At 41.0% G+C, this 25,374-nt stretch overlaps 1 protein-coding gene across 2 annotated transcripts in view; it reads left to right on the top strand.

The window, feature by feature from the left end:
• FNDC3B (fibronectin type III domain containing 3B) overlaps nt 1-25,374 on the top strand; it is a 196,654-nt gene that overhangs the window by 19,093 nt on the left and 152,187 nt on the right. For both annotated transcript variants that reach the window (XM_051626737.1, XM_051626738.1), the window contains exon 2: nt 16,252-16,390. In XM_051626737.1, the coding sequence (XP_051482697.1) occupies nt 16,280-16,390 (111 nt within the window). In that variant the 5' untranslated portion in view covers nt 16,252-16,279. The remainder of the gene's footprint in view (nt 1-16,251; nt 16,391-25,374) is intronic.

The following is a 25,374-nucleotide window of genomic DNA, read 5'->3' as shown; positions in this document are numbered from 1 at the left end:
GGAGTGCAGTTGTTGACGAAATTAAATGAAGGGATTGCTTGAAACGCCAAGCCACCTACGTAAGATTAGACTGTTAAGACAAGGCTTGTGGGCATGGCTTAAAGCACCTTATCAGGAGAGGCTGGGGAGGATATGCTCTTGAAAGCTTGGAAATTCCTGTTGTGTCTCATCTCTTTGGGTTGCAATGTGACAGCTGGGCTTGAGTGTGGGGAAAAGGGAAATCTTAAGAAAATCTGAAGGAGCTGGTTTATCTGAAGGTGTGAGGCTGGGGATGTGCAGGGCCCTTCCCCACTACCCAAAGGCGTGATGCACCCGTTGCACGACAATAACTGGCCTGTGTGCTGACAGATAAGGAGGAATTCATAATATCTGAAGTGTCATAAAGCTGGATATCCTTCGCTCAGGATATTTCCTGTCCACAAGAATTTATTTTTCAGCAACATTATTGGCAGAAAATGGAAGAGATGGGGAGGGAAACTTGGGCATTGCAGAAGAAGATGAGAAGTTTCAGGTTTTCTCATCTTAAGTGAAGAAATAGGAAGGATTTGGAGAACCAAAAAAAAAAACCACGGGTATCTTATGTAGTGGTAAACCACCAGCATACCCAGTTGCATATTGAATAGCCACTGATTTGCATTTAATGCTGTGAACAGTGTCTTGCAGTTAGCCATTAGATTCTTTCAGAAAGAGACTTTTGAACATCATGATTAAGAAGGCTTTTACTTCCAAGGAGGGCTGAGCCTCAGGACAGGGCTAGCCAGGGCAAAGCACTCCAGACTGACTTCCACCAGGTTCTGCTGCATGTTTTGCCTTTGCATCTGGAATGACTTAAAGCCTAAATCATAAAGTAGGATTTAATTGGTGATTTGTGATCTGATTAATCCCACAGTTGATGTAAAGTGTACTCAGCATTGCTGGGATCTGCTCCTCCATGGGCTGCAGGGCTGGCTTGCAGCGTGGCTGGGGCAGCAGCAGAGAAGTGCTCATAGCTTCCTGCTATGAAAATACCTTCCCAAGACTGTTTGTATGTGCTTCCTTCTGTAAACTTCAGATAGAATTCACTCGAGCTCATGAATGTGGCTGCTTGTTCTGGGATAGCTGGTTCTAACAAAGAGCTAAAGCTATTAAATACAATGAGAATTTATTGTTTACCATAATTTTTCCTTTTTTGTGTGTGTTCCTAGCAACATTTTTTTCATAAAGGATTCATTTGCCTGTAGATATTTCTCAAAGTTAGCAATATACATTTAGCAGCTTAGTAAAATTTACAGCAAGAAGGCAGTGTAATGAAGAGGTGAGGCATTAATGAAATATCCCAGTTCCTATCTCCTCTGTGCTAATAAAAATAAAATAATTTGATAGGTGTGTGGTGTTCTTCGTGTGGTGTTCTGGACTTTGCTTTTGGAAATAGGAGGATTTTGGAGCATGTTAAACAACTTAACCCAATTTTCTCTGCATCCCCAGTTACCAAGAGAAGGCTTCGTAAAGCAACACTGAACTTGCTATGCTGAGACTGCACTTTTTGAGGCTGTGACATGTTATAACAGAAATCCAAGTCAATGAGAACATTTTATTTGTGGTACAAAAATGGTCTGGAATCTTTGGTATGTGCCAGTGGCAGGAGCTGTGCTCCCCAGTATGCTGCTCTCCTGAAGCCAGTGTCTGTAAGGCTTTGGGGTCCAGGCAGGCTGGACTTGGAAGCTGAAGGACACTGGCAGCCTGCAGGGTTCTGTAGCAGGCTAAATTCAGAAAAATGACAGGCAGAAATAGAGTTTTTTTTCTCTTCAACATTTTGCTTTATAGTCTTCAATAATTCTTTGAACTCGCTTATTTTTCTGAATATGGTTTAGGCATCCTAAGGATCTTAAGATAAATGAAGGTTGTTATACCTGTTCTGTAGATGAACACATATGTATGTATATGTACATAACTCATGATTTCCGTGATGGTCTCAGACCTCTGTGATTAGATATGGGGAGAGTGAGCCCCTGAATGTGGTCTACAGGAGATAAGGCTGCCAAGGGAAGCTGTAAAAGTAGTTATCAGATTTATTAGACTGTTAAGCAGTGGCCTGACACTATTGTATTAAACAGAACCCACCTTTTTTGTTTTCTTTTTCTGGGCCACTAGCATGCCTTGAAATGCTGAAGTTTGGATCTGACCGTGAATTTTATGCACCTGTTCCACACTTTGTAGCTTCTCAACACCCATTAGATTTTTTTGGATATGGTTTTAAAAAATCCTTTTGTGACCTCTGCCTTGTGTTTGATTGTGTTATGCTAAATTTATCATAAAGTCTAAAATGAAGACTTGATCCTTTTGTCTGCTGTGCCTCTTTATATTTAGGATAGGGAGCTCACTTGCCTTATTTCTACATTACCGGTTTCCCAGCAGCTAAGAAACTTGATGACAAATATAGATCCCTGTTATGGTATCAGTTAATAGATCTGACAGCTGGTAGGTAATATTGAACTGCTCTAAATCATGCTTTTTTCATAATGATGCTTCCTAGAGAGGGAAGGGTGACTTCTGAGAGTGGGTTTCCAGTCTGTTAGCTGGTCTAAAAATTCTGTTTACCAGCTAAGTAGCTCTGCATTTAGATACTACTATGTTTCTGAATTTTTTATCAGTTCCCTGTTAATCTTCAGGAATTCTTAATCCTGTTACAAACCAATGGTGCTTCAGCATTCACTCTGTAAGCAGCCTGCAGTCAGTGATTGTACTAATGCTTTCACTTTGATTAGTATTAGCATAAGTACTTTTTCCACACTTAACAGATGGGAGGCTCAACCTACTTGGGTTTGTCACAAGAAGGAAATTACTAGTAAAAAAGTGACTTTTCTTGATTCAGTCAAGAAGTGTTCAAGAGAAGCCTTGAAGACTTAGTGTTCTTAATAATGAATATATTATGATCTGCTCAATTTAGGTGAGAATTAATATCTCATTCATTACTTCTGACCAAGTATTCTTCTGAGATTTCTGCACCTCTAATGTACATGGATGAGAAGGAGGAAAATCAGTGCATCCACCATCCCTTCAGCTACAAAGTTAAAGACAAAAGATGTACCATGTTCTGATGGACATAATAATAAATCTTGTTCTGCTCTTGCTTGAAGAGGGAAGATGCTGAGGGTGAAATGACTTATAATGGTGCTGAATTTCAAAATACTAATTTCTGAGTATTTAAAACTGTAAAGGGCAATGATTACTTCTAGGTGTAGAGCTGCAGCACACACCTATGTTGTGCTCTAAGCAGTTGCTTCATGAAGTGTATCTCTGGCACTATGAGATAGTCAGGAGGTACACCCCACATCTGATTTAGATTATTCTTGTCAGAGCTTGATGCAGCAATGCCTGGGACACAGAACAAGATTAGAGAAGGTCCTACAGTCTGAAGTTGTATCTGGGCTAATGGAAAAAAATTAGTCAGAATTCATCAAGGATGAGAAAGTTTCCTTAGCGAGCATCAGGAGGAGATGCTGAGCCAGCTGTTTGGTTTTGGAGGGTTTCCCTACAGCACACTCCATTGTGTATGTATTCATCAGCAGGTTAAAATAACTCTGAACACTCAAACTGTCTTTCTGTACCATCCTGGAGTTACGATTAGGGACTAGAGAGAGAAGTGGGAGGAAGAATATGTTCACATGAGAGAGAAAGCACTTTTTTTTTTTTTTCTACCTGGGTCCATTACTATTGAGAGTCTATATTAAAATTGTTGCATGGACAGGTCATCTTTCTCCCATGCCCTAAGAGGAGTATGCTATGGTATAGGTAGAGAATAATATCAGTTAGTTTTTCTTTATCTAAACCAGATATTAGCATGTCAAATGGAAAAATGTCCCCTCCCCCTAGAAACTAGGGAGCAAGTAAATTCAGCCTACTTGAAACCATGAGACCTGTGGGTCTTTGTGTTGGAAGAGCAACTGGGCTTAATGGGTAGGCTTTGGTCACTGATTAACTGTGTACTGTATTGGTAAGGTAGGGTTTCGTGCAGGCTCTGCTGTGTGCTGCCAAAATGTGACTGAACTGGGTCAGAATGTAAATATTAAAAAATCAAGATTGTGCTGTACTTTTGGTGATAGTGCCTGGGTGTTCCAGCTTATTCAGACAAACCAAGTGTGCCTCAATTGGGCTCCCCTGGGTGCGAGAGCAGTGGAGTGAAATCGTGTTGGGTCATGTGTCAGATATATAATTTGGGTAAAATTGAGCACAGCTAAATTTCACTGGGAAAGCTTGATTTCTTGGTTGAATCCTGTGCTAATGCCATCAGGCTGTCTGCAGAACTCTACAGGCTAACTCCTGGTTTTGTGGCTACTCTGAAGTTTTGCCTCCACTTAGCTCTGTCGGAGCCTGTATGAATTTCCCTTCCATTAAGCCACGTGAAGTGCATGTCCAGGAGAAGCTGAATACCAAAGACTGTCAGGACAGGTGGTGGTGAAGAAGTGGTTTATATTTATGCAAGATACTGTAGAAAACGTGCTTTAAGAATTAACCTTCCTTATAGGTTGTCTTTTCCTTGTTCGGACTCTTCCAGCTGGAGTTTGAGGTGGCTGGGTGAGGAAGAGGAGCTTCTGTTGGCTTCCGTGCATCCCTGTTCCTCACAGCAGTGTGGCCATAGAGGTGGTGTGAAATGTTCTTGGGACAAACACAAATTAAATACCTTCTGGTAGCATTTCAGGCTGGAAGGGCTCTCAGTGAGGGGTTTGACAGCAGCAGGATTTCAGCAACAGGCAGGCCAGGAAGTTTATGGCTTCCGATGGTTTGTTGGAGTAGTATGTTGTGTCCATGGGGCTGGGGATGCTGCTGTGGAGCTGGGGAGAGGAAGGTACTTGGGAATCTCCTTTAGGGAGCAGAAGTAATAGTGCATTAGTCTTATTAAATGAGGAGCTCATGTTCAGTAAGAAGACGACAGCCGACCTTCCTTTCTGTGGCTTTCTTAAATGTATTTAAATATTGATACTAGGCTCTTACACCTCTGAAGTTGGGTATGCAGCTAAGGAAATTATTTTTCTCTGAGTATGACAAGGGAAAATGAAATTGGAGTTGTGTGTTTATATGAAAGTTGAAATGGTTTGCTTTCTGCTACATGTCCATTTCAGTTTCTTGCTTGACTACAGTTGTGTCATTTAAAGGATGCGGAAAGCAAACTTATTTTGATGGGTTTAATTGACTTCATTGGAGCTGTGTGTGGTTGTGTCAATAGGGAAGCAAAAGTATGACTGCCTCATTTTTGATTAAATAATTATCTTGCATTAAAAAATTATTGTAATTTGGTTGCAGAGAGATTTACCTTCCTTTACCTACCTCAACTTCTGGTTCTTATTTTTGGCTTGTGTATGTGACTCCTGACTCTCTAAAAAGAACTTGTCATTTCTTTTTTGAGGCCCCAAAATTATTCTGTATCTTTAAAATTTTACTTTCTCCAGAGTTGTATGGGCTTCCTAGTACATTGTCTCCACCACAGCAGTGTTGCCTGGTTTCTCTTCAGGTATGGGTGTCCATCTGGGTCTTAGGAAGCACCTTAGCTGCCTTCCCTCAAGATTCATTTTTAATGTAAGCCTGCTGGTGAATGCTCACTGGTTTATCCTAAATGGAGTCTGTAGGCTTGGGGAGTCGCAGCTAAGTCCTCCAGGTTTTTAGGACAGAAGAAAGTCTGGATATTCATCTGCAGAGCTAGTGTAAGAACACAGCTTCCTTTCTTATTTTCCTCCTCTTCTTTCTTGTTTTCCTCCCTTTCAGCCCAAGGTCACAGTAACAGCAAGCTGACGGAATGTTTTCTCCTGTTTTTGGAGCTAAAAACAGCAGGGTAGGATATTTTGGATTATGTTTTGTAGTTAAAAAACCCTAAAGAACTAGAAACGATAGGTTGGTTTTAGATTCACTCTTTTGGGGGTTATTCCCAAAGGAGCCCAGCTAACAACGTGCTGTGAACTGGGTTCTACTACTTTGGAGAATTCTCATCAATCTTCAGAATTTTTTCACTATGTGGAAAATATTTAGTGTAAGGTGTGTTAATAATCTTTCAGTACTGCTAATGTCTTCATGTTCTGCTAACACTGAAAGCACCACAATCAATGCATAAAATATTAGGAAATTTTAATTAAAAAATATTTAAAACTTACAAATTAGTAACTCCTGTAACTAGTAGTTACAGGATTGGGGCTGTTGCCTTTAGACTGGGAAGGTGGAGGGAAGATCACGTCTCCCTGGTGTGATGCCATGTGTCTGCCTTTCAACCAATGCTGCTGGGTTTGGTCTTACTTTGTTTTAAGTGATGTTGGTTTCCCAGTTCATAATACGAATTGTCCAATACTTCACTGTGTTGCTTATTATCAAAGAACAATACTGGTTTGTTTTTATTGAGAATAACAGCCTTCCATTGCCTGAATGAATTGGCAAGACAGTGGGAATTAGCAGGGTGAGGAGCTGTAATTAAATGAGATATGTAATTACCATGGGATATGGTAATCCCTCTGGACTGTCTCCTGCTGTATCCATAGGACTTGATTTCTCCTCCAGTCTGTGTTACAAACTGTACCTCATTTCAGATAGGTAACATAACCCAAAGCTTTTCCTTTTTAAACCAGTTAATAGATAACTTCAGCTTTATAGCCTCATCAGTTGGCATATTCAGCACTATCTGTCTAGACAGGGAACCTCTGGCTTCCCACCTTAAAGAAAACAACCCCCTGTAGTACTCTGCATTTAAAGATTTGGTGGTTTTGATGCCTTGATGCTTTATTATAATGGGAGATAAAAATCAGATACCTGGAGTAGGAGAGGCTTCTTTTCCTGTAGGTGCTGGATACCAAAATTACTCAATCAAAAATGGAACAATGATTTGATTATTTTGTCTGCGTGCTTTCTTTCTTTGTTTGTTTTGTTTTGGGTAGGTAGTTTGCTGATTTATTTTTTTTAATACAAATTCCTGTCTGTCTCAAGCTAAGGGAAACCGTGGGTAGTACACTAGCTTCGTTTTTATGAAACAGCTGGGAGAAGTAACAGAAAAGCCTTGCAAATTTTCCTTTGTTCTTTGCAAGTGAGGGATGGTGAAATAAAACTTGAACTTTTTCTCCTGATAGTGAAAAGTTCTAGAATAATAGGGTTTGGATGCTGGGTTTTGGATATTTTGTTTGTTTGTTAATCATGCAGTTTAGGCACTTGGATCCTGTGAGCACGATGATAATAATAGGTTTAACTTTCCCTCTACATGAGAAACTTCTCCGGCAGCCATCCAGAGGTGCTGCTTTGCAGTGGCTGCTCCGTGTGAATGCCAGTTCTTCAATCCCAGGCCTGAATGGGAGATCTCTCCCAGGCTGTTTCCCACAATAACACAATGAGCCACATTGTCAGCCCAGAGTCAGGTTAGCGGTGAATGGCGATGACAAAAACGTTGCCTTGCACAAAGGTGTGCTGAAACCTTGTTGGAAATGGAATTTGGTATGTGTGCTTTTCAAGCACTGCAGATTGATATGATACCCTCCTTTTTTTCTTTTCTCCCTTCTTAAGTTAATTAGTGGTAAAAAAACCCACCACCCACCCCATTGATTTCAGTAGATTCTTCACTGCACAGGAACTCCAGAAGAGATAACCAAGGTCTTTGTGATATTTTTGCATAGAGTTTATTCTTGGAGAGAGCAGAGTTGAAGGGGAGGGAATGTATCACCAAATGCTGTGCTTATCAACCTCTAACCATGATTAATACTTTGACTGTGAAATGGAGGAAGAGAGCAAACCGATGAAGTGTGCACCTTCCCTGATTTGCACCTTTGTGCAAGAACTTCCCTTCGTGTAGAGGTTTTGTGTGTGTCCCTGGGCGTGTGCACAGGGTCACAGCCCTGATCCCAGGGAGTTCAGTACTTGACTGTACTACTAATAAAACTCAGTATTACAAGTGCATGAACACATACCCTACTACACGTGTTTGTAGGACTGGGGCCCAAATTACCAATCCTGTTTGATGTGGCTTGTGGTCTTCTAGAAAAGCACAGAGATGCTGAGTGCAGTTGGTGTAATGCATTGTACAGCTGGACAAGCAGAAACAAATTGGCTCAAAGTGTTGATTACTGCTTGTGTTTTTGGAATTGCTACTTAAAGGAAAGTGTGACAGAACAAATTTTATAATTATACATTATTAAGGTAAAAAATTAGAATAAAAAATTTAAAGAAATAGCATTACAAGAAAACTGTGGAAAAAATAATTGGTCCCTGTTGTCTGGGAAGAGTTAACCTCAGCCTGGTGCTGCTTGGCAGAAGTGCTATGAAATACTGTGAGAATTATGTGCCTGAAAAGTCTTATTTTTTTGCAGCTAGCTCCCTGTGAGTCCCCTTTATCTGTTGTGATTAGTGTGGAGGAAGGTGAGGAAAGAAAGTTGTGGAGACGTGAAAGAAGGAAAATAATATAGATAGCAAAAAATGACTAACTTCATTTTTAGATTGGAAAAAAAAAACACAGAAAAACCCAGATCACGAGAACAAGTTGTGTACAAGTTTTTCCTCAGTGTGGCTTTCTGCATGTGTTAGGATTGATTTTGAGCAGCAGATGAATTTGCTGCTGCAGATGAATTTGCTGCTGCAAGAGCTCTGTGGTCATTGGATGAGCTTGTCTTCCTGTGTTTTTTTTTTGCTCAGCCATAGCTACTATAAGCCTGACAAAATTTTTGGAGATCTGTTTCACTTCTGGTGTCTTTTATTCCTTTAAATCTAGTGCTATTATGTTTTTGCCCAAATCTGACTGCTTTTGGGGCGCGTCTGCAGCTTGGGCACGAGTGGTGGTGGGAGCAGGGTGGACTGGCTTTGCCTACACAAGTTTTCACAAGATTTGCCTCTGGAAAACCAGAGGGGATGGGGGGGACATGAAAAACCAATGTAGTGGCATGAAATTTTCCTTTGGTAAAAGACTCCTTTGTGCACCAGCTTGCTTTATTCTGGTATTTCATCAGCGCTATTATATGCTGATTACTTGTACTTGCCTTGTGAAATAAGATACTCTTGCATGCTGCTGTTTGACCTGAACTCCCCATTCTTGAAGCTTACTTCAGGTACACGTTTGAAGTCACTTAGTTACTCCATTTCATCCCAAGATTGAGCCTGAGGACCATTTTTTTGATACTTTGTTCCTAAATTATGAACATTTCCTATCAGGGGTACCCAGCTGGTTGCATTGCAAAATGGTTGTTCTGTAAAATACTGGAGTTTCAAATCTTGAAAACATGAGGTCAAATTCTAAGCCTAAATAAATGCAAACTACTGAAAATCATCCTATCATTGCCATTTGGATAGCTGCCTTAATAATCTCACACCACTGTGGGCAAAAACACATTCCTTGATCCCCTATAGGGTTGAATTCTGGTGGTAATTCCATCTTTAGAGATGGAATGTGCCACGACATTGAAATATGTTGTTTTATAAAATAATAACCTTGAGGGGAATAAACCCAGTAACTAATTACAGTGATTAAGTTTTGAGAGGATGTTTATGCTTTTCAGCTTGCTGGAGATGGGATCCAGTTACTGGTGGCCTTGTTGCTTGTCAAGTGGCACAGAGAGCAAGCAGCAGGCATTTTACTGCCTCTCCATAAAATGCCAGCGAGCTGTGTAGGTATGCATTCCTTCTAATCTGTTGCCTTCGGTAGCAACAGACTTTTTTAAACTGCATGTACTTCATCAAAATTGCTACGGTGATGCCCGTCTGTTTGGATGCTTTCAGATTAATCTACTGTGTTTGCAATTAAACAGAGAGAGAATGCTTTCACGTTTCAATCGCCCTTCAGACGGATGTGATTTAACTAAACTAATGAAAGCACATCAGACAAGACAAATTCCAGACTGTTTGTGCCTTGACCAACCATCTGTGTGCATACCTCCAGGTACTGCTCATGTCTCAAGAGGCTTTTCCACATGAGCAATTATTACCACTTCTTTTTGAATTCAAGTGGCAAGCCATGGCAAGAGTCTCTTGAAAGCAGCTATATTTACCGCCCTGCTTGTCAGTGAAAATACGATTGCGTTGGGGATGTTTTAGTTAATCTTAAATTTCAACGTGTGCTGCACACAAGACAATAGGAGAGCAGGGCTGTGTGTAAGCTCTTTCATCTCCTGCGTGCAAACACCAGCATTTACAGTAGCATGCAGAAGAAGCACTTCTCATTCAGAGCCTTCCTCATGGGTCACGGGCTCAATTTAAATTCTTAGTGTCTGAATGTGTGTGCGTACAAATCAGTTCCTGGGTGTGTGTATGCACATTCTATTTGCACATACATGCAGTTTCTTCCCTAGTTATTTTTCTGTGGTGGATATGGCTGAAAGCATCTCTGGAATTAGCACCCATTCCTTCAACTGCATAATGATCAGCAGTGACATGATTTGACACACCAGACTTGGATGTGGTTCTTCAATTTGACTTACAAACTGCTAGAAAATAGCAAATGCTTCCAAGAATATTTCTTTTAATGGAATAATAAACTGTGCTGCAGGTAGTACCTGGAGCAAACACAAAAATATTTTCTTATTCTCATTGCATTTCAGGTTATTTCTTTCCTTTAGTGAGGTTAATTCTAGAAATATTTGAGTCATCCGTTTGTTTCTAAAGCCATGTTTGACTTTTCAGTGCTAAGTGGGACTCTCTCTGATACAAGCCTGTGATTCCATACATATTTTTTAACCGTGTCAAAACCATTTTGAGCAACTCCCACTTCCTCTGGCCCTGGTTATAACAACACAAGTGTTTGAAGATCGATACTGTGCAGTGGATGGAGGAACCCAACGATGGAGGCCTTGGGCTGGGTGTGCTATTAGGATGTGGTTTGGAAGATGCAGATCAGATATCGCAAATACTTCCCTTCTGTGGTCAAGAACTGCCAGTTTCTGAGTGTCTTTGTGTCAGAACCTGATTTATTCCAGCACAGGTGAGGGAAAATGGCTGGTAGGGGGAGGAACAGTCACCTTTGAAGTGCCTGCTGGCCATTAGCTCAGTTACACTGTCAAGAGGTTTTGGCTTTTGACATCACACCTGGACTAGCTTTTCCCATCTTTGTAAACTACAAGGAAGTTCCTGATGGGTTGGATTACTTCTTTGATCAGCGCATCATCCTCCGTGCAAGAGATGATCACCAGTTATGTACAGAATGGTAGAAAAGGGGATCATATATATACATATGCATATATAACAAACGGTAGAAAGGAACTCATGTTTCGCTATGTAACTCCATATTTTTAAAAAATAAAATATATGGATCTGACACCAGCCTCTCTCTCTCTCCCCAGCCTGAATGTGGTGAGTTTTATGATTTTGAAGAATTAGTGGAGAAAATTTCTCTTTCAAGAAAACTGTATTTTGTTGGGTAGTAGGTTCTGTTATCTTTGAAGCCACTCTGTGTCTGAGTGGTCTTTAAAAGAAATGCTTTGGGTTAGTTTTCTTTGGGGAAGACTGGACATGTGTGTAGCATACTTGCCAACACCATTTAATTTCTGGGGTTATAAAGGCAAGAGAGCTTATGGTTACTGGTCATGACCATTAGATATTTGTCTTAACTTTAGGAAGAGATGGTTGAGCAACAGTGAGCCTCTGCCTGTAGTTTGCCATTGCCAAGTAGCATTTGAGCTTAATCTCATGGAAAGTTTTTTGAGAAATGGATGGACTCATTCAAAGAAGCAGCTGGTGGCCAGGAGGGGCTGTGGTCACAGCTGGACCAGAAGGTGACTGGGCCATGGACAAAATGCTCCTCATGGCCAAGGACAAATCTTGTTGAAAATTTGAGGAGTTTTGGTTTGCTTATTATTAATTGCTGCATTCACTGTTGGGGCTAGTGTGTGCATGTACTATCTATGTGTGAACTTAATAATGTTGAAATTGAAGGGTCTCTTTTTTAGTCTGGAAAGAGAAAACTCTTCCTTTTCAAATTTTATATTGTGTGTTTCACATCTTTTCTATAGTAACACTGAGATTGCTTCTTAATTTTTATGCAGTATGTTCTTTTCTAATCAGATGGAATAACCCTGAGTTATTTGCACAAGAGCAGATGTGTCGAGCACTGTTTTTTTTGTTGTATATTAAATAAACCAGGATGTGTGGCTCTACTGAGTAATGGAAAGCTGTCTGTCATCTTTGCGGTACAACTTCTATAATTCCAGATGATTCTGATAAAAAAGCAGAACATTTTGTTCAGTAACTTTCAATGGTCTGCTGCAGGAAAAGAAAACTTCATCCTTTGCAGAGAGCGGTCACAGGACTGCGTATCCACAACTCCTCTTGCTTTTGCCAGGTTCTCTGAATTTGTCTGCTGCAGCTGGAAGAGGTTCTTTGGCTTTGTAAATACAGAAAATGGGGGGGGAAAAATCACAAAGAAAAATGATCTTGGCTTATACCCTCATTCATAGCATGGATGAAACCTTCTAGGAAAAGTAGAACTTTGGTATCTTGATGTGGTTCGTGCTGGTTTTGGAATTTCAGGAGAACTCTTGACGTAACCTGTTGGATCATATTAACTAACCATACATGGTAATCTGGTTTAGAGAGTTACACTTTGTTCTTCTGTGTTTTAATTTTCTCTCTAGTGCCATGTGTGACTAATTTCAGTATTAGTAGTTCACATATTGAATTAATTTAAGGAAACAGAGTCATCTTGGTGACCAGCAGAAGACTGCAGTGTTGAATTGAAAGTCCAGTTTGTAATAGTAGGTTGCAAACATCAAAGGGCTTGGGAAGTTTGCCTTGGGGGAGAGAAATATCAAACTTGGATGGTTATTTCTTCTTTGTTGCTCTACAGCAAGGTGGGAAGCTGTGATTTCTCGTATTCCTGGAGGTAGCTAGACAGGGAGATGGAGGCTCTTGCTCCATGTTGGCTTTCCTGTGGTCCATCCCAGCCAAAGCTAGGGAATGTAGACGCACAGGAAGTATCTTTTTGAGATTTAAATATAGTCAGCTTTCTAGACAAAACCCCAAATTTGAGTTAGTACCTGAAAAACAGTTCTGTGGGTTAGTACTTGGCAGTTCATATTTTAGCAAAGGAAGAGTTCTCATATCCTGAAATGTGACCTGGCTCTTTGAGTCCTTTTCTGGTGTTTTTTTTCCAGTGATGTTCTTGAATTTACGGGGCAGGGGGGAGGGGAAGGAAAGTGCTTATGTTCAGACCTCACCTTCTTGGCATTAATTAAGTTTGTTCTTATGAGCATCCCCTGAGGTAGGGGAATGCACTGGTTTAGGAGGGGTGTGAATGCATGGTGAATAGGTCTGGTTTGAGTAGGATGAATGACCAAGTAGGCTTCGCGGACTTTTTTTAGCTTATTTCCAAAGCTTTTGGCTTTGGTGTGAAGACTGCCAGACTCACAGCAGATGTTTTAACCCCATCTTAACTAACTCTGCATGGTGTATGTCTGTGTGAAATACTGCTAAAACCCATGCCCGTGGCCAGTTGTGCTGTGCAGCCAGTGCTGCTGTTGGCATCATCTCTGGCAGGGTCGGACCAGACCTGACAAAGAAAGGAAGCCCTTTTTATCTCTTCCCCCCCTTTAAAGTGAGGCAAGTGTAGACATGGCTGTAGTGACAAACCATTAATAAAGCAAAAGGAATGCAGCTGTAAAACTTTCAAAATGACATGTAGCAAATAAATGTCAACATATTGGTTGTTGTGCCTGGAATGGAAATATTCCTAGGAAAATATGTAGCTTCAAGCTACAGTCTGGCTTTTTAGTTTAAGAAAATAGTATCAGTGTGACACTTAGACTGTTAATGGTGGGGCTTTCAGATTTTGATTAGATGCACATGTCATTTATTTGGGGGAGGGGGGCATTGTTTTACATGGATTTAAAGTATTTCCTATCAACATTGCTTTCTTTTAAAATAATCTTTGTTTATTTATTAATATATGTATGTATACATACACAAAACTATAGATCCATAACTACATGTATAACCACTGTAGTTCAAGTTGACAAAACGAGTGTTTCCATAGAAAGCTCTTAACTCATTTGTTCTCACTGGTGTGCACTGTTAGGCTTTTTGAGTCCTTTTCTTAATCCCAAGCATTTAAGAAATGGTTCAAAAACTCATATCGTCTTCTTCCTCATAATTTTAAACAAGCAAAACCCCCCAAATCCTGAATCACACTGCCCCACTCCTTCCCCTCCACCCCAAAACCCAACAGCTGTGGATACTGGTTGTGGATGTGGGTCTTTCTCAAAGTTAAAACCTGAGACTGTGAAGTGAAGCAAAAGATTTAGGAAGAAGCTTCAAGTATTAAAAAGCTCCAGGGGAGGAAAATGCATTGAGCAAAGTTTGAGCTGTCAGACAAATTTCTGTAGCCCATGTATTGGTTGGGTCACGGCTTTGAATGACTAAACCAGGGAGGCTTTGGTCACAGGTGGACCTATGCTGGATCAGAGACCTTGATCCTGGGGCCTACAGGAGTGTTTAGCAAGCTTCCTAAACCACTGCCAGGCTCTGGGAGAAAGCGGTTGATGCAGGCAGGAGGTGGGACTTGAAACCTCTCTGTGGCTGTACCAACCACTTCATGATTGTCTCAAGCTTTCTGAGAACTTCTGTCCTGTAATTGAGTCTCAGATAAAAGGAGGGATTTCAAGTAAAGGTGGATGAAAATAGATTGCCTCCGTTTAGATCTGTGAAGTGATGATTAGAAAAGAGGTGTTTTTCACGCAAATAAGAACATTGGAAAAGCTGTGAGAGTTGTGCTAAATTTGATACTGAGATAAATTAAAAATGCTGGTATTGGGATGTGTGGCTGGAGGTAGTAGGGCTAAGTTTGCACGTCTCCTGGAAAACGGATGTACTTTTAGCCTTCTGGTTCTACTTTGATGTGAGGAGGAGCTGTGTGATAAGAATGAAAGGCCGGAGGTGATTCAGTCTGTGTGGCCACCACCATCACTTTTAAATCACATAAGTGGTCCTCTCCAGGAGCTGGAGTACCAGCTCTTGGTCAGGCTGATGTTTTGGATCAATGCACTTTGCAGGTGGTGGGATTGCAACAAGCTCTGGAAAACGTTGATGAAAATAAAGGGAGCTTATTTCAGCTAATCTACTGGTTTAGTTGTTAAACTGAGAGGGAAAAGGAAAATCAAAGCCTAGCAGCACCTGGTGGAGAGCAGGTCTGGTGGGATTGTTTGCAGCACTCAGCATCTGTGGAACCATGGCGAGGTTGGCTCAGCCCTTTGTCCTCTCTGGAGCTGAAGAATTAAAGTCCTGTAGTTAAGTCCTCTGTGTAAATTCTAGATTTCACAAGACTTTACTCGTGAGTGGAAAGTTCTCTGCTGCTCTTTGCCATAAATTGTTCTCTTTATACTCTGGTGGTCTTCTGCCAGCTGATTACTTGGCTCCTACCAGGAGGATTGTGGAATTCTCTGCACAACAGGTACTAAGGAGGCTGCCTGGTCTGCACCAAACCTGTGAGGTTGCTTTGCTTTTGGGTTCTTGTGCAGAAGTCTAAACTGTGTGATTAGGTCATCCATCTTATTCACTAAAGAACTGGATTATTGCTCCATAAAGCAGTATGATGTTACTCTCAATGCTGAATTAAGACTTGTTTTTACAAAGCAGTCTTCCCATGGTTTCAGTGGTGCTTGCATATCATGTCAATTAGCTGCAAAGGGGGAGGGTGTGCTGGAAGTTGTGTGTGCTTCTTTGCAACACTTTAAGTGAGATAATCTTCTGTCATCCTCTGTATAGCACACAGTGTTCAGAGTGTGGGGATGTGCTGTCCCTCTTGCTCCAGCAGAAACCTTTCTCCTTTAGATCATGACTTAAGTGGAAGTCAGGCACCTGCTCTTTGTCTTAGAGGTGGCAGTTTACACTGTTTACATGGCACTAGAAGGAAATAAAGGTGTTTGGCTTTGACCTGTGGATATTAAATGCAACTGATGTAACATTGTAACTATATGAATGATGTAGTTCCAAGAGCTCTGGTAGCAAGCAGGATGGTGATTTTTGGGAACAGAGCAAAGTGTCTCAGAACTTGCCTGTTTCAGTGGTTTGATGAGGGTTTGGGTTTATAATAATGGGAAAGAGTGGGAATCTGACTAGCTGGTGTTTGGAAGTCTTGCATAGAGACTTGACTTTCCACGCTCTTGATCTAACAGTTAAAACTTCCATTTGGTTCTTCAAGTTCCTGAAGGCATCATGTTACCAAAGCAGCTGTCCTGCTTGGGTTGCCACCTTAATGGCAAAATCCATGGGGATGCCGGTAAACTTCTAAAGTACAAGTGGGGTTTCCAAGGTCTTTAACTGATGTTTCTGTTGCAGGAAGCCCGTTGAGGAAAATTCTCCATGAATGTACGTCACAATGATGATGACCGACCAAATTCCGCTGGAGCTGCCACCGTTGCTGAACGGGGAGGTAGCCATGATGCCCCACATCGTGAACGGCGACGGATCACAGCAGGTCAGTGAGCTCTGCAGGAAACAGCTGGTTTAAATACAGTATTTCTCAGCCACCAAGGGATTTCTGAAGGTGGAGAACATAGTTTTCCCCAGCACTAGGGAGGGCAGAGTATTTCCTGGAAGGTAGAAAAGACAGTAAGAAAATGCTTTAAGTGTACAATTAAATTTAATGTGATTATTTAAGTGTGTGTCTGTTGAAGTTAAAATAATAGAATTCAAGTAATGGCTATAAATGCTACTTTTCTGAGGTCTTTGCAGAAAGTTAGTCATATGATTTACTTGTGCTAGCTGTTGTCTTACCTGGTATCTTGTGATGAGATTTTAACAACTAAACCCAAAACTGCTGAGATTATAAAAAAGAGAAAGAAGGAAAGAAATGAAGAATTGAAGACAAGAGTCCTCTGGTGTCATCTGTTCTTTGCTTACCTATGTGTTCTGATCCTGGCAGTCTTATGCATTACCTTGTGCTTCACTGTAAAACTTAAAGGGGCAGAAGTGAATATTGAGTGGGCTTTTGAAGGAAAGCAAGTTCATAGTAACTTTCATATTCTTCTAGGAGATATTCTCTGATAAGCTTGATCAGAGGTAGGTAGAATGATTACAAGACCATAGTGATGCCTTCATGTCAGGATACAACCTGGAGGTTGAAGTTGTGGTGGTTGGTAGATTCCCTAACCTGTCATACTGGGTAAATGTTTATCTTTGTAAAACATCTACCCTAGCAGTTTTTCTGTGTTTTTTGATTTGCTTCCCTCTTGATTTATTTCAGCAAAGTATTTTAACCAAAGTAGAAATAATTTGTTGTTCATGAATCAATATAAAATGTCATTCTTATTTCTAATTTCTTTGATCATTTGTTCTTCCTTCCAAGCTGTGTTTTGAGCTACACCAACCTGGAGGGGAAGGATAATTTCTACTTTTCTTGTAAGCTTCTAAGTCTGTCTGCTTATCTGGCTTCTCAGAGCAACACAGATTTTAATTTCTGTGATTATCATTATTATTTTAGAGGCATTTCTGTGCAGTGTGCTTCAACTTGAAAAAATAGAAAGGAAAGCTTTTAATGGCTTTGTTTACCAATAGTAATATACTTAAGTGAAGAAGCAATCTGAATGATCTTGGGTAGGATAATTGTTTCTTAAATCTGACTTCTCTTTGATGGAAACCATTTGTCAGGTTAGGCTGTCGAACGTATCCTTCTGTATTACAGAAAGAATAAATGAAGTCTTCTCAGCCTTCCTTTGAGATGGGGCTGTAAGTCAAATCTTTGGATTTTTCCCCACCAGTGGTGATTCAGCAGCCTTGCTTGGCAGATGCCTCCATTGCCTTCGAACTAATTTCTCATCTAATGTTTTGGGGTAAAATGAATTGCTCACATACTGGAAGTGTGTTACTTCTTGCTTTTGCTGTGCTTTGCAAATATGACTCAGCAGAACACTTCTGGGCCAGGTTCCTTTTCTGCAGAAATGTTTGTTGGATGTTGCTTGGAGGCCTTAAATGAGAATTACTCATGACCTTATCTCTTCAAGTGCTTGCAGTTGGAATGCCAGTTTTCTGTGAGACTTGGCCTCTGGTCTGCATGTTCATTCACATGTTGCAAAGCTTTGCTGCTTGACCATTTTTAATCCTATTCCTGAACCTTTAGTTGATGTCTTCATTTTAAAAAGTACAGTTTGAAAGTGCAATGCAATGGAAATAAGTGCTTTTTTGATGTTTGCATATAAAAGCAGCAAATGGACTATGTTAATAGTTCTTAACAGGATTGGTTTTGTAATGTAGAAGCAAATATTACATGTTTGTTGAAAGAGATTTATCTTAGTTACTCATATAAGGCAGGAACAGCCTTCAGATTAGATTCACATAAGAAATTCCTTAAGAGAGATGGTTTATGTTACTAGATAAATAGGTGCTACTTTTATAAGGACATGTGCTTTTCCAGGGTGTAATTACAGTCTCCATTAGAAGCTGCTGGTTAGAAAGCCTCGTGGCTGAGCTGGTGGGAGATGAGTCGTGTGGTGTTTTCCAGGCTGCCGTGAGGCCAGCACACAGATCAGTGTCTCGTGCTTTGGAGCTGATAACACTTGTTTCTGCTGAGATGCTCTGGGTGCACTTGCTGCTGCTCAACCTTGTGTGTTCCCGGATATGGGAAGCTCAACCACGGCAGAGCCGTGCTAAGAGGTTCAGCTGGAAATGCTGAGCTCCAGCAAAAAGGCTTTTCTCAGAAGATCAGTTCCTGTAGATGTGAAAAAGAGCAGACTGGAGCTGGTCAAACACCTCAGCTTTACCAGCAGCCAGATGGAGAGCGATGCAAAAAGCAATTCTGCCGGTAAACAGTCCTGAACTGTAGGACAGTTGCATGGGAACGTTAATTGTCTTATCTTCCTGGGGATAAGTGCTGTGGAGCTGTACAGGGCAGAGCTAGGGATGACTGCCTGCTTGACAGTAATTCCCTCTTCTCTATCCAAATGGCATTTCTAGCACTGCCTTTTTTTTTTTTTTTTTTTTAAGTTTCCTACACTTAATTTCCACTGCTGCTGACTGCTTTCTTGTGTCTCCCAGAGCTGCTGCTTACTCTGTTTCTGCTTCTAATCCACTTGTAACTCCTGTGGGGATTCAGGGAGTGATAATTAACCTTTTGGTCCAAGAATTTAAATGGTTTCCTGCAGGTACTGCACTGCAAGCTCTCAAAAGCTTAGAGTATGAAGAGGAGGGGCAGCTGGCTGTGCCATAGCACGTCTGTACAAACGTTGGGTGATTTAGTTTGGGAAGTTTTATTTTGGTTTGGTTCACTTACTGTACCTGTAATCATGTTGGAAGTTTCTGCTTGCCTGCTGTTTGTAAAGGTATATTTACCAAACCCTGTTTTATCACTGGTATCTGGTACTCTGTTAGCTGGTTGTTGTCTTTTAGGGTCGCACACTTTGCGTAAGGGAGATGAGAGTACATCTGAATGAGGAGCAAGGTTTGGGACCTTCCTGTAGGACAAGTCAGTGCACCTTTCAAGTGCTTGAAAACTGCACCTGAGCAGCAGCTGAGCTGAGTGAATGAACTTTGTGCCAAAATTTAGTGTTATGTCTTCATACTTCCTTGAATTTTTTTAACAAAATACTTGTAGAAACGTCCTTTTAGGGGGGAGGAGGGGATACCTGCATACAGAAGGCTGTTTCAAGAAGAAAAAGGTTTCTAACTGGTACACATCTAAGATAACTGAATTGAGAAGCATCAGACAATGAAAAAATGGCTGTCAGATGAAGAATAAGGCCATTTCCTGCTGTTTAAATATACTTTTAAAGCAGATTGAGTAGCCTTAGAGAAGGCATTTAGACTAGAACAGATGGCAGACAAGCAGCATTAGCAAAGTTAACCCATGGGAATTGTTTGCTGTCTAGGAAGTCTCTAAAAGGAACTTTTCTGAAGGAATTTTAACCGAAGGACATTGGTGGGCAAACTCTGAAGCTGTTCTCACAAATATGTTCCTTTGTGAATGTAATGAAACACAGAATTTGCTAAAACTTCATCAGTCTTGAAATTTCTGGCTTATCAGAGCAATTTGTTACACAGATACTGTTCTTTTGATTTATTTTTTCCCCCTGCTTGTTTGGGAGCATGTTTAGCTTGTGATAAATTAGAGGGTTCAGGATCTGTCACTTGTGGGCTTTGCTATCAATAGCACTCATTGTAAACTGACTGGGTTGCTTCATGCCTCTGTTTTCTGTCCTATGGAAGAAAGGAATAGTTAACCCCAGAACACTACTATCAAAGTACTAATTTTTAAAGTCACTGCTTTATTATGTGTGATGTAGCATGTTCCCTGATTTATCTTACTAAAGACAGGTTGAAAGTATCCTACCTGAGGAGAAATGCATTCCCGAAAGTGTTGCACATGGAGTGGTGTGAATTCTTTGGTCCTTCTTGGGGAACAGACCTGGAAATTCTTTAGAAGCTGGGACACAGTCTTTTAATGGTCTCAAGTGATTATTCTGGGGTTTTTTTAGTACTTATTTAAGCAAACCAAAACAATACAAAATAGATAAATGCATATGCCCTTAGTCCTTACCAGGCAGATTTTTCAGTCTTTGTGTGAGACTGCTAATCCCCAGGGTGTATATATAGTCTTAAATTCCTGAACCAAGCTTTAGCCTGTGTTAGACACTGCTGGCAGGTTCATTAACCTTTTGTCCTGCTCCAAATAGATACAAGAGTCGGATCATAAGAATGAGGGGAATATGATTGACACTCGTTTGGCTCATCATAAAAACTTAGTCTGGACACAGAGCAATTATTGCCAAACTGGGCGTGTGTTTGATTATAAATATTTATAGTAGCTATGCAACTTAGTAACATTACTCAGTCTTAACAAACAAGACTTCAAATAAAATATAACAACATTCTTAAGTGCCAAGTAAATGCAAAAAACCCCAGTGTGTTACGGAGGTAGCCAGCTTTCTTTGAGGATGCAGCAGGTAAGGCTGGGCTTAAACAGCAAGTGGCTCAATCTGCTACAGCAAACATCCCAGTACTTTTTAGAGAACAGAGAAGCCTTTGGCGTTGTGCTGCTGACACCCTACATGCAGCTGTCACAAGCTCCAGCTTTTTGGATATGAGGAGGCCAGGAGACTGAAAGTGGGATGAAGTGTCCTTGGACCACACCCTCCTGGTGCTGCCGGGCAGCCCTGGCTCCAAGTGACTGTCAAGTTAACTCCTTTTGCTGCCATCCCATCAACATCTGTACTGGGGATGATGAATACTGGAAGAGACACAGGGCAATTAAAGATTGACTGTGTTTGTTTTCATTAAAATAAAGATGTTATCTTTAGCCTTTTTTATCGCTTTCCTCAGATTTTTAATTAAAAGCTTCAGAAAGAAGGCATTCCTGTGAAGATCCCTTGTGTAGGAAGGAAGCAAAAAAGCTGCCTTCCAGGCTGCAGAAGATTTGATTTCTTATTTAGGAAAAATAAATAATTTGAATTAGTTTGACATTGTTAGTGTGTAAGTAAGCAGAAGTCACAGTGCGCCTTGATCTCATTTGTCCCAGGCAGCTGGGACAAATGGGAGGTGTTGGCTGGAAAATGCCCAGTATCTAGTACTTGCTGTGCACTGGCTTTAATGGTTTGACCTCAGCTCTGTTGCTCGTTAACCAGCAGGTGGTGATTGCAACATCCTGGGGGGTTATGCATGGCATAGGTTGAGTGCAGAGGGGTTTGGGTGGTGAGGAGGATTACAGGGGCAGACCAGCTTTGAGTAGAAAGAGGCTGGGTTGCTGGAAGGGGTCTGCCTGTGGCAGAGGCTAAGTGGAGGGTCTTGCCTGGGACACCTTGGGTACATGTGCTCATGTGCTGACCATCCTCCCTCTGCTTTCAGCCCTGGCTCTGCTGGTGACCCATATCAGTCACACGTCAGCTCTTTGTGTTTGCTCTTGATATAGCTGCCTCCCCCCAGCAACAGTCCATAAATGTTTTCTTCTGCTCCAAAGGTGGCTAATTTGAGCATCAGTGCAGAAGAATGCTTTTAATATCTTCAGAACTTAATTACTTTTTACTACATTTTAGGAACTTTCTTGAAATGACAGCTACAATACTTCATTCACAAACAGTTCTTGCCTACAGTGTAACTTTTAAGTCCATTATGTGCACTGGTGGTTCCTGGTTTAACATGTGTTTTTCAGTACCACCACAGTCAGAGGCTGATTTCTTCACTGTTCTGAGAAAGCCAGCATAGCTGGAGATGGCCTTTTTCAGCTATATACAGAGGCTTGGTAGCTCAGGGCCTCGAGGTGTCTTCTTGCTCCTTGGCTCTTAATTTTTTCTGAAACTTTGCTGAAGTGAATGAATTTCACAAGTATTGCTGTTTCTTCTGTGGCACAGAAAAACACTACTCCAAAAGTACAGATCTGTTGGGACCACCATCATTAGGTGCAGAAGACATACTAGGTTTAATAGAAGTCAAGCTCATTGACCTCCTTTGAAAATTTTTTATACACTTAAATGTCCAAATAGCAATAAAACTAGATTGTTATGACTTCCAGCCTTGTAAAGTGTTAGGAGATGAGGTGGTGGTACAAATCATACATGTTTCACAAATACAATTATCTGAACACAGAAGTGGAAAATCTTACTCAAGAACCTGGCAAACCAGGATTAGTTTTACTGAATTTTAGGTGAAAACCATGGTGGAACTTGCTGCAAATCATTGATTGGCAGAATAAAGGACTTTTTTCCCCTCAGCAATGTCATTTTGAAAAGACTTAATTGCACAGCTAATATTTGAAAAATGTTATCCTTTCTGTGTATTTGATATTTAAAACAAGATCCTGGGTGAAAGTACTTCCTTGTCTCTTGTCTTTATTAGTTGAAACCCTAGAGGGAAGGGATGCCGTCCAAAGGGACCTTGACAGGCTTGAGAAATGTGCTCATGCAAACCGCATGAAGTTCAGCAAGGCCAGGTGCAAGGTCCTGCATCTGAATCAGGGCAATCCCAAGCACAAATACAGGCTGGGTAGAGAATGGATCAAAAACAGTCTGGAGGAGAAGGACTTAGGTGTGATGATCGATGAGAAGCTCAACGTGAGCTGGCCTTGGCACATGCAGCCCAGAAAGCCAACCATGTCTTTGGCTGCATCAAAAGAAGAGCAGCCAGTAGGTCAAGGGAAGTGATTCTCCCCCTTTACTCTGCTCTTTTGAGACCCCACCTGGAGCACTGTGTCCAGTTCTGGAGCCCTCAACATAAGAAGGACATTGAGTTGTTGGAGTGAGGCCAGGGAAGGGCCACGCAGATGATCGGAGGGCTGGAGCACCTCTCCTATGAGGACAGGCTGAGAGAGCTGGGGCTGTTCAGTCTGGAGAAGAAAAGGCTCTGGGGAGACCTTATAGCACCTTCCAGTGCCTGGAGGGGCTCCAGGAAAGCTGGGGAGGCACTTCTTACCAGGGTGTGTAGTGAGGTGACAAGGGGCTATGGAGCAGAATTGGAAGAGGGGAGATCTAGGTTAGACATTAGGAAGAAATTAGTGTGAGGGTGGTTAGACACTGGAATAGGTTGCCCAGGGAAGTTCTGGAAACCCCATCCCTAGCAGTGTTCAAGGCCAGGTTGGATGAGGCTCTGAGCAACCTGATCTAGTGGGAAGTGTTCCTGCCCATATAGGGGAGTTGGAACTAGACGATCTTTAAGGTCCCTTCCAACCCAAACTGTTCTATGACTCTATGGATTTATGATACTTAAAAATTGGGCAAAATAGAAGAGTCCCTACTTGAGACAGACCAAGTAGAGATGGCAGTTGTTATCCTGCAGCATGCAGTGGGGAACTTTGCTTTCTGACAACCTAATCTTACCTTTTGTGACAGTGGCTGGTGCTAGGGGTTTTAGGTTTTTTTAATTAATATGTGATTTTTAAGCTGTTGTACTCTGAGGACTGTCAATAAGGAATTGCTTCCATATGTGTAACATTGAATAGATGCTACTATATTGTAAGTCCCAGGCTGTACCCATAGGCTCAGGATTGGGGGACAAACATGTGAAGGCCAGAAAACAAATTTGTTGCTGGAACAATTTGTTTGTGTTAAAAACCTGTGTAGTTGGGCGAGGATAATGCTGCTTTATTTCAGCCATCATAAACAACAGCTGTTATTGGGAATATAATTTCAAGAAGGGATTTTTAAATGTGGAAATCCACGGGATTCTTTTCAAAGCATGACTGCAGGTGTGTGAATGAGGACACTTGGGCTAGAGACTCTTTGAAAAGGAACTGGGAAATCATCCTTCTGATAACTGGGGTAGACACGTGCCTCATTCCTCTCTCACAATCAGTCTTATAGCTGCTCTTGAACTCAGCTCTCCATGCGAGGGCAAAGATCGAGTTATTCTTAAGTAAGGGTCTAGTCAGGGTATGTATTTTGAGGACTTGGACCAGGTTCTTCCAAAGGTGTGATGGTGTGCTACAGCATCTGGTTGGCATTAATCAAGTGTGTTAATAAATAACCAATTTATTAAATATTATAAATAACCAATTAATTTCCAGCTGTTGGTTTACACATAAAGTGCAAATAAGCTCATGAAATATTTTAATGAATCTTTGCCTCTTTGTGTTCAGGTTTCTGGTTTGTTGGTTGTTGTTTTTTAAGCTGAATGACACTGCTTTGCGCTGTGCTTTTTTTGACTTGATGCCTGTATCCTGTTGTGGATAATCCCCACCTATTCATGGCAAATAAGCATTTAAATGCTGTCACTTAAATGTTGATTGTTCGGAGATTAGGGATGGAATGGCTTTGTGCCTCTTATCTTTCCTGAACCGTTTATTGTGCTCTGTATGCTGGATCAGTGAGAAGCTATTGTTGCAGACAAAAGAATGGCTTTTGTATGTCATTTTTCTGATTTCCAGCCCGTGCTTGAAAAAATAGTTCTGAAATAATGGGTTTCTGTAGGATTGCTGTAATTCAAAAGGTCATCTAGGCAATAATTATCTTATGCATTTAGCTTAAGGAATTCGGAAGCACAACATTTAAGTCTAATTCTATCTTTCCAGGTGGAATTATTAAATTCTGCATGCAGGTGTCCCAGAACATGAAGAGCAGACCTAAATTTAGAGAGTTTTCACAAGAAGATGCCAATCTAAATTTTCAATTCATATCAAGATTAATCAAGTTTTGATTGAAATTCTGACAATGCAAAGGTAGCAGAAGTGTGTTTAAAATATTTGAGTAAAAGTTTCATGAGCAGCAAGAGTAAGAGGGTAAATAATCAGTAGTTTCCAGTGAAACTCTCCATTACAGAAATAAATCTTAAATCATAAGTTTTAAACCCAGGATTCTAGACACCTGAAAATTAATAAAGATGAGTACAGCATACAGTGAACTGGGATGTGTTTTGGTGCTTCCTTGTATTTGTAGCATTCCCATCATCTTCAGAACTGAGCAATGAGAGATGGGGGTAATATTTTGATTATTTAAACATAGATACTCAATAGTTTATTACTGGTTCTGTGTGAAACTATTGCAC

Source organism: Apus apus, chromosome 8, assembly GCF_020740795.1.
Source record: "Apus apus isolate bApuApu2 chromosome 8, bApuApu2.pri.cur, whole genome shotgun sequence".
In the NCBI taxonomy this organism is placed as follows: domain Eukaryota; kingdom Metazoa; phylum Chordata; class Aves; order Apodiformes; family Apodidae; genus Apus; species Apus apus.
Note: the sequence above shows the minus strand (reverse complement) of the source record. Positions and strands in the feature narration are given on the sequence as shown.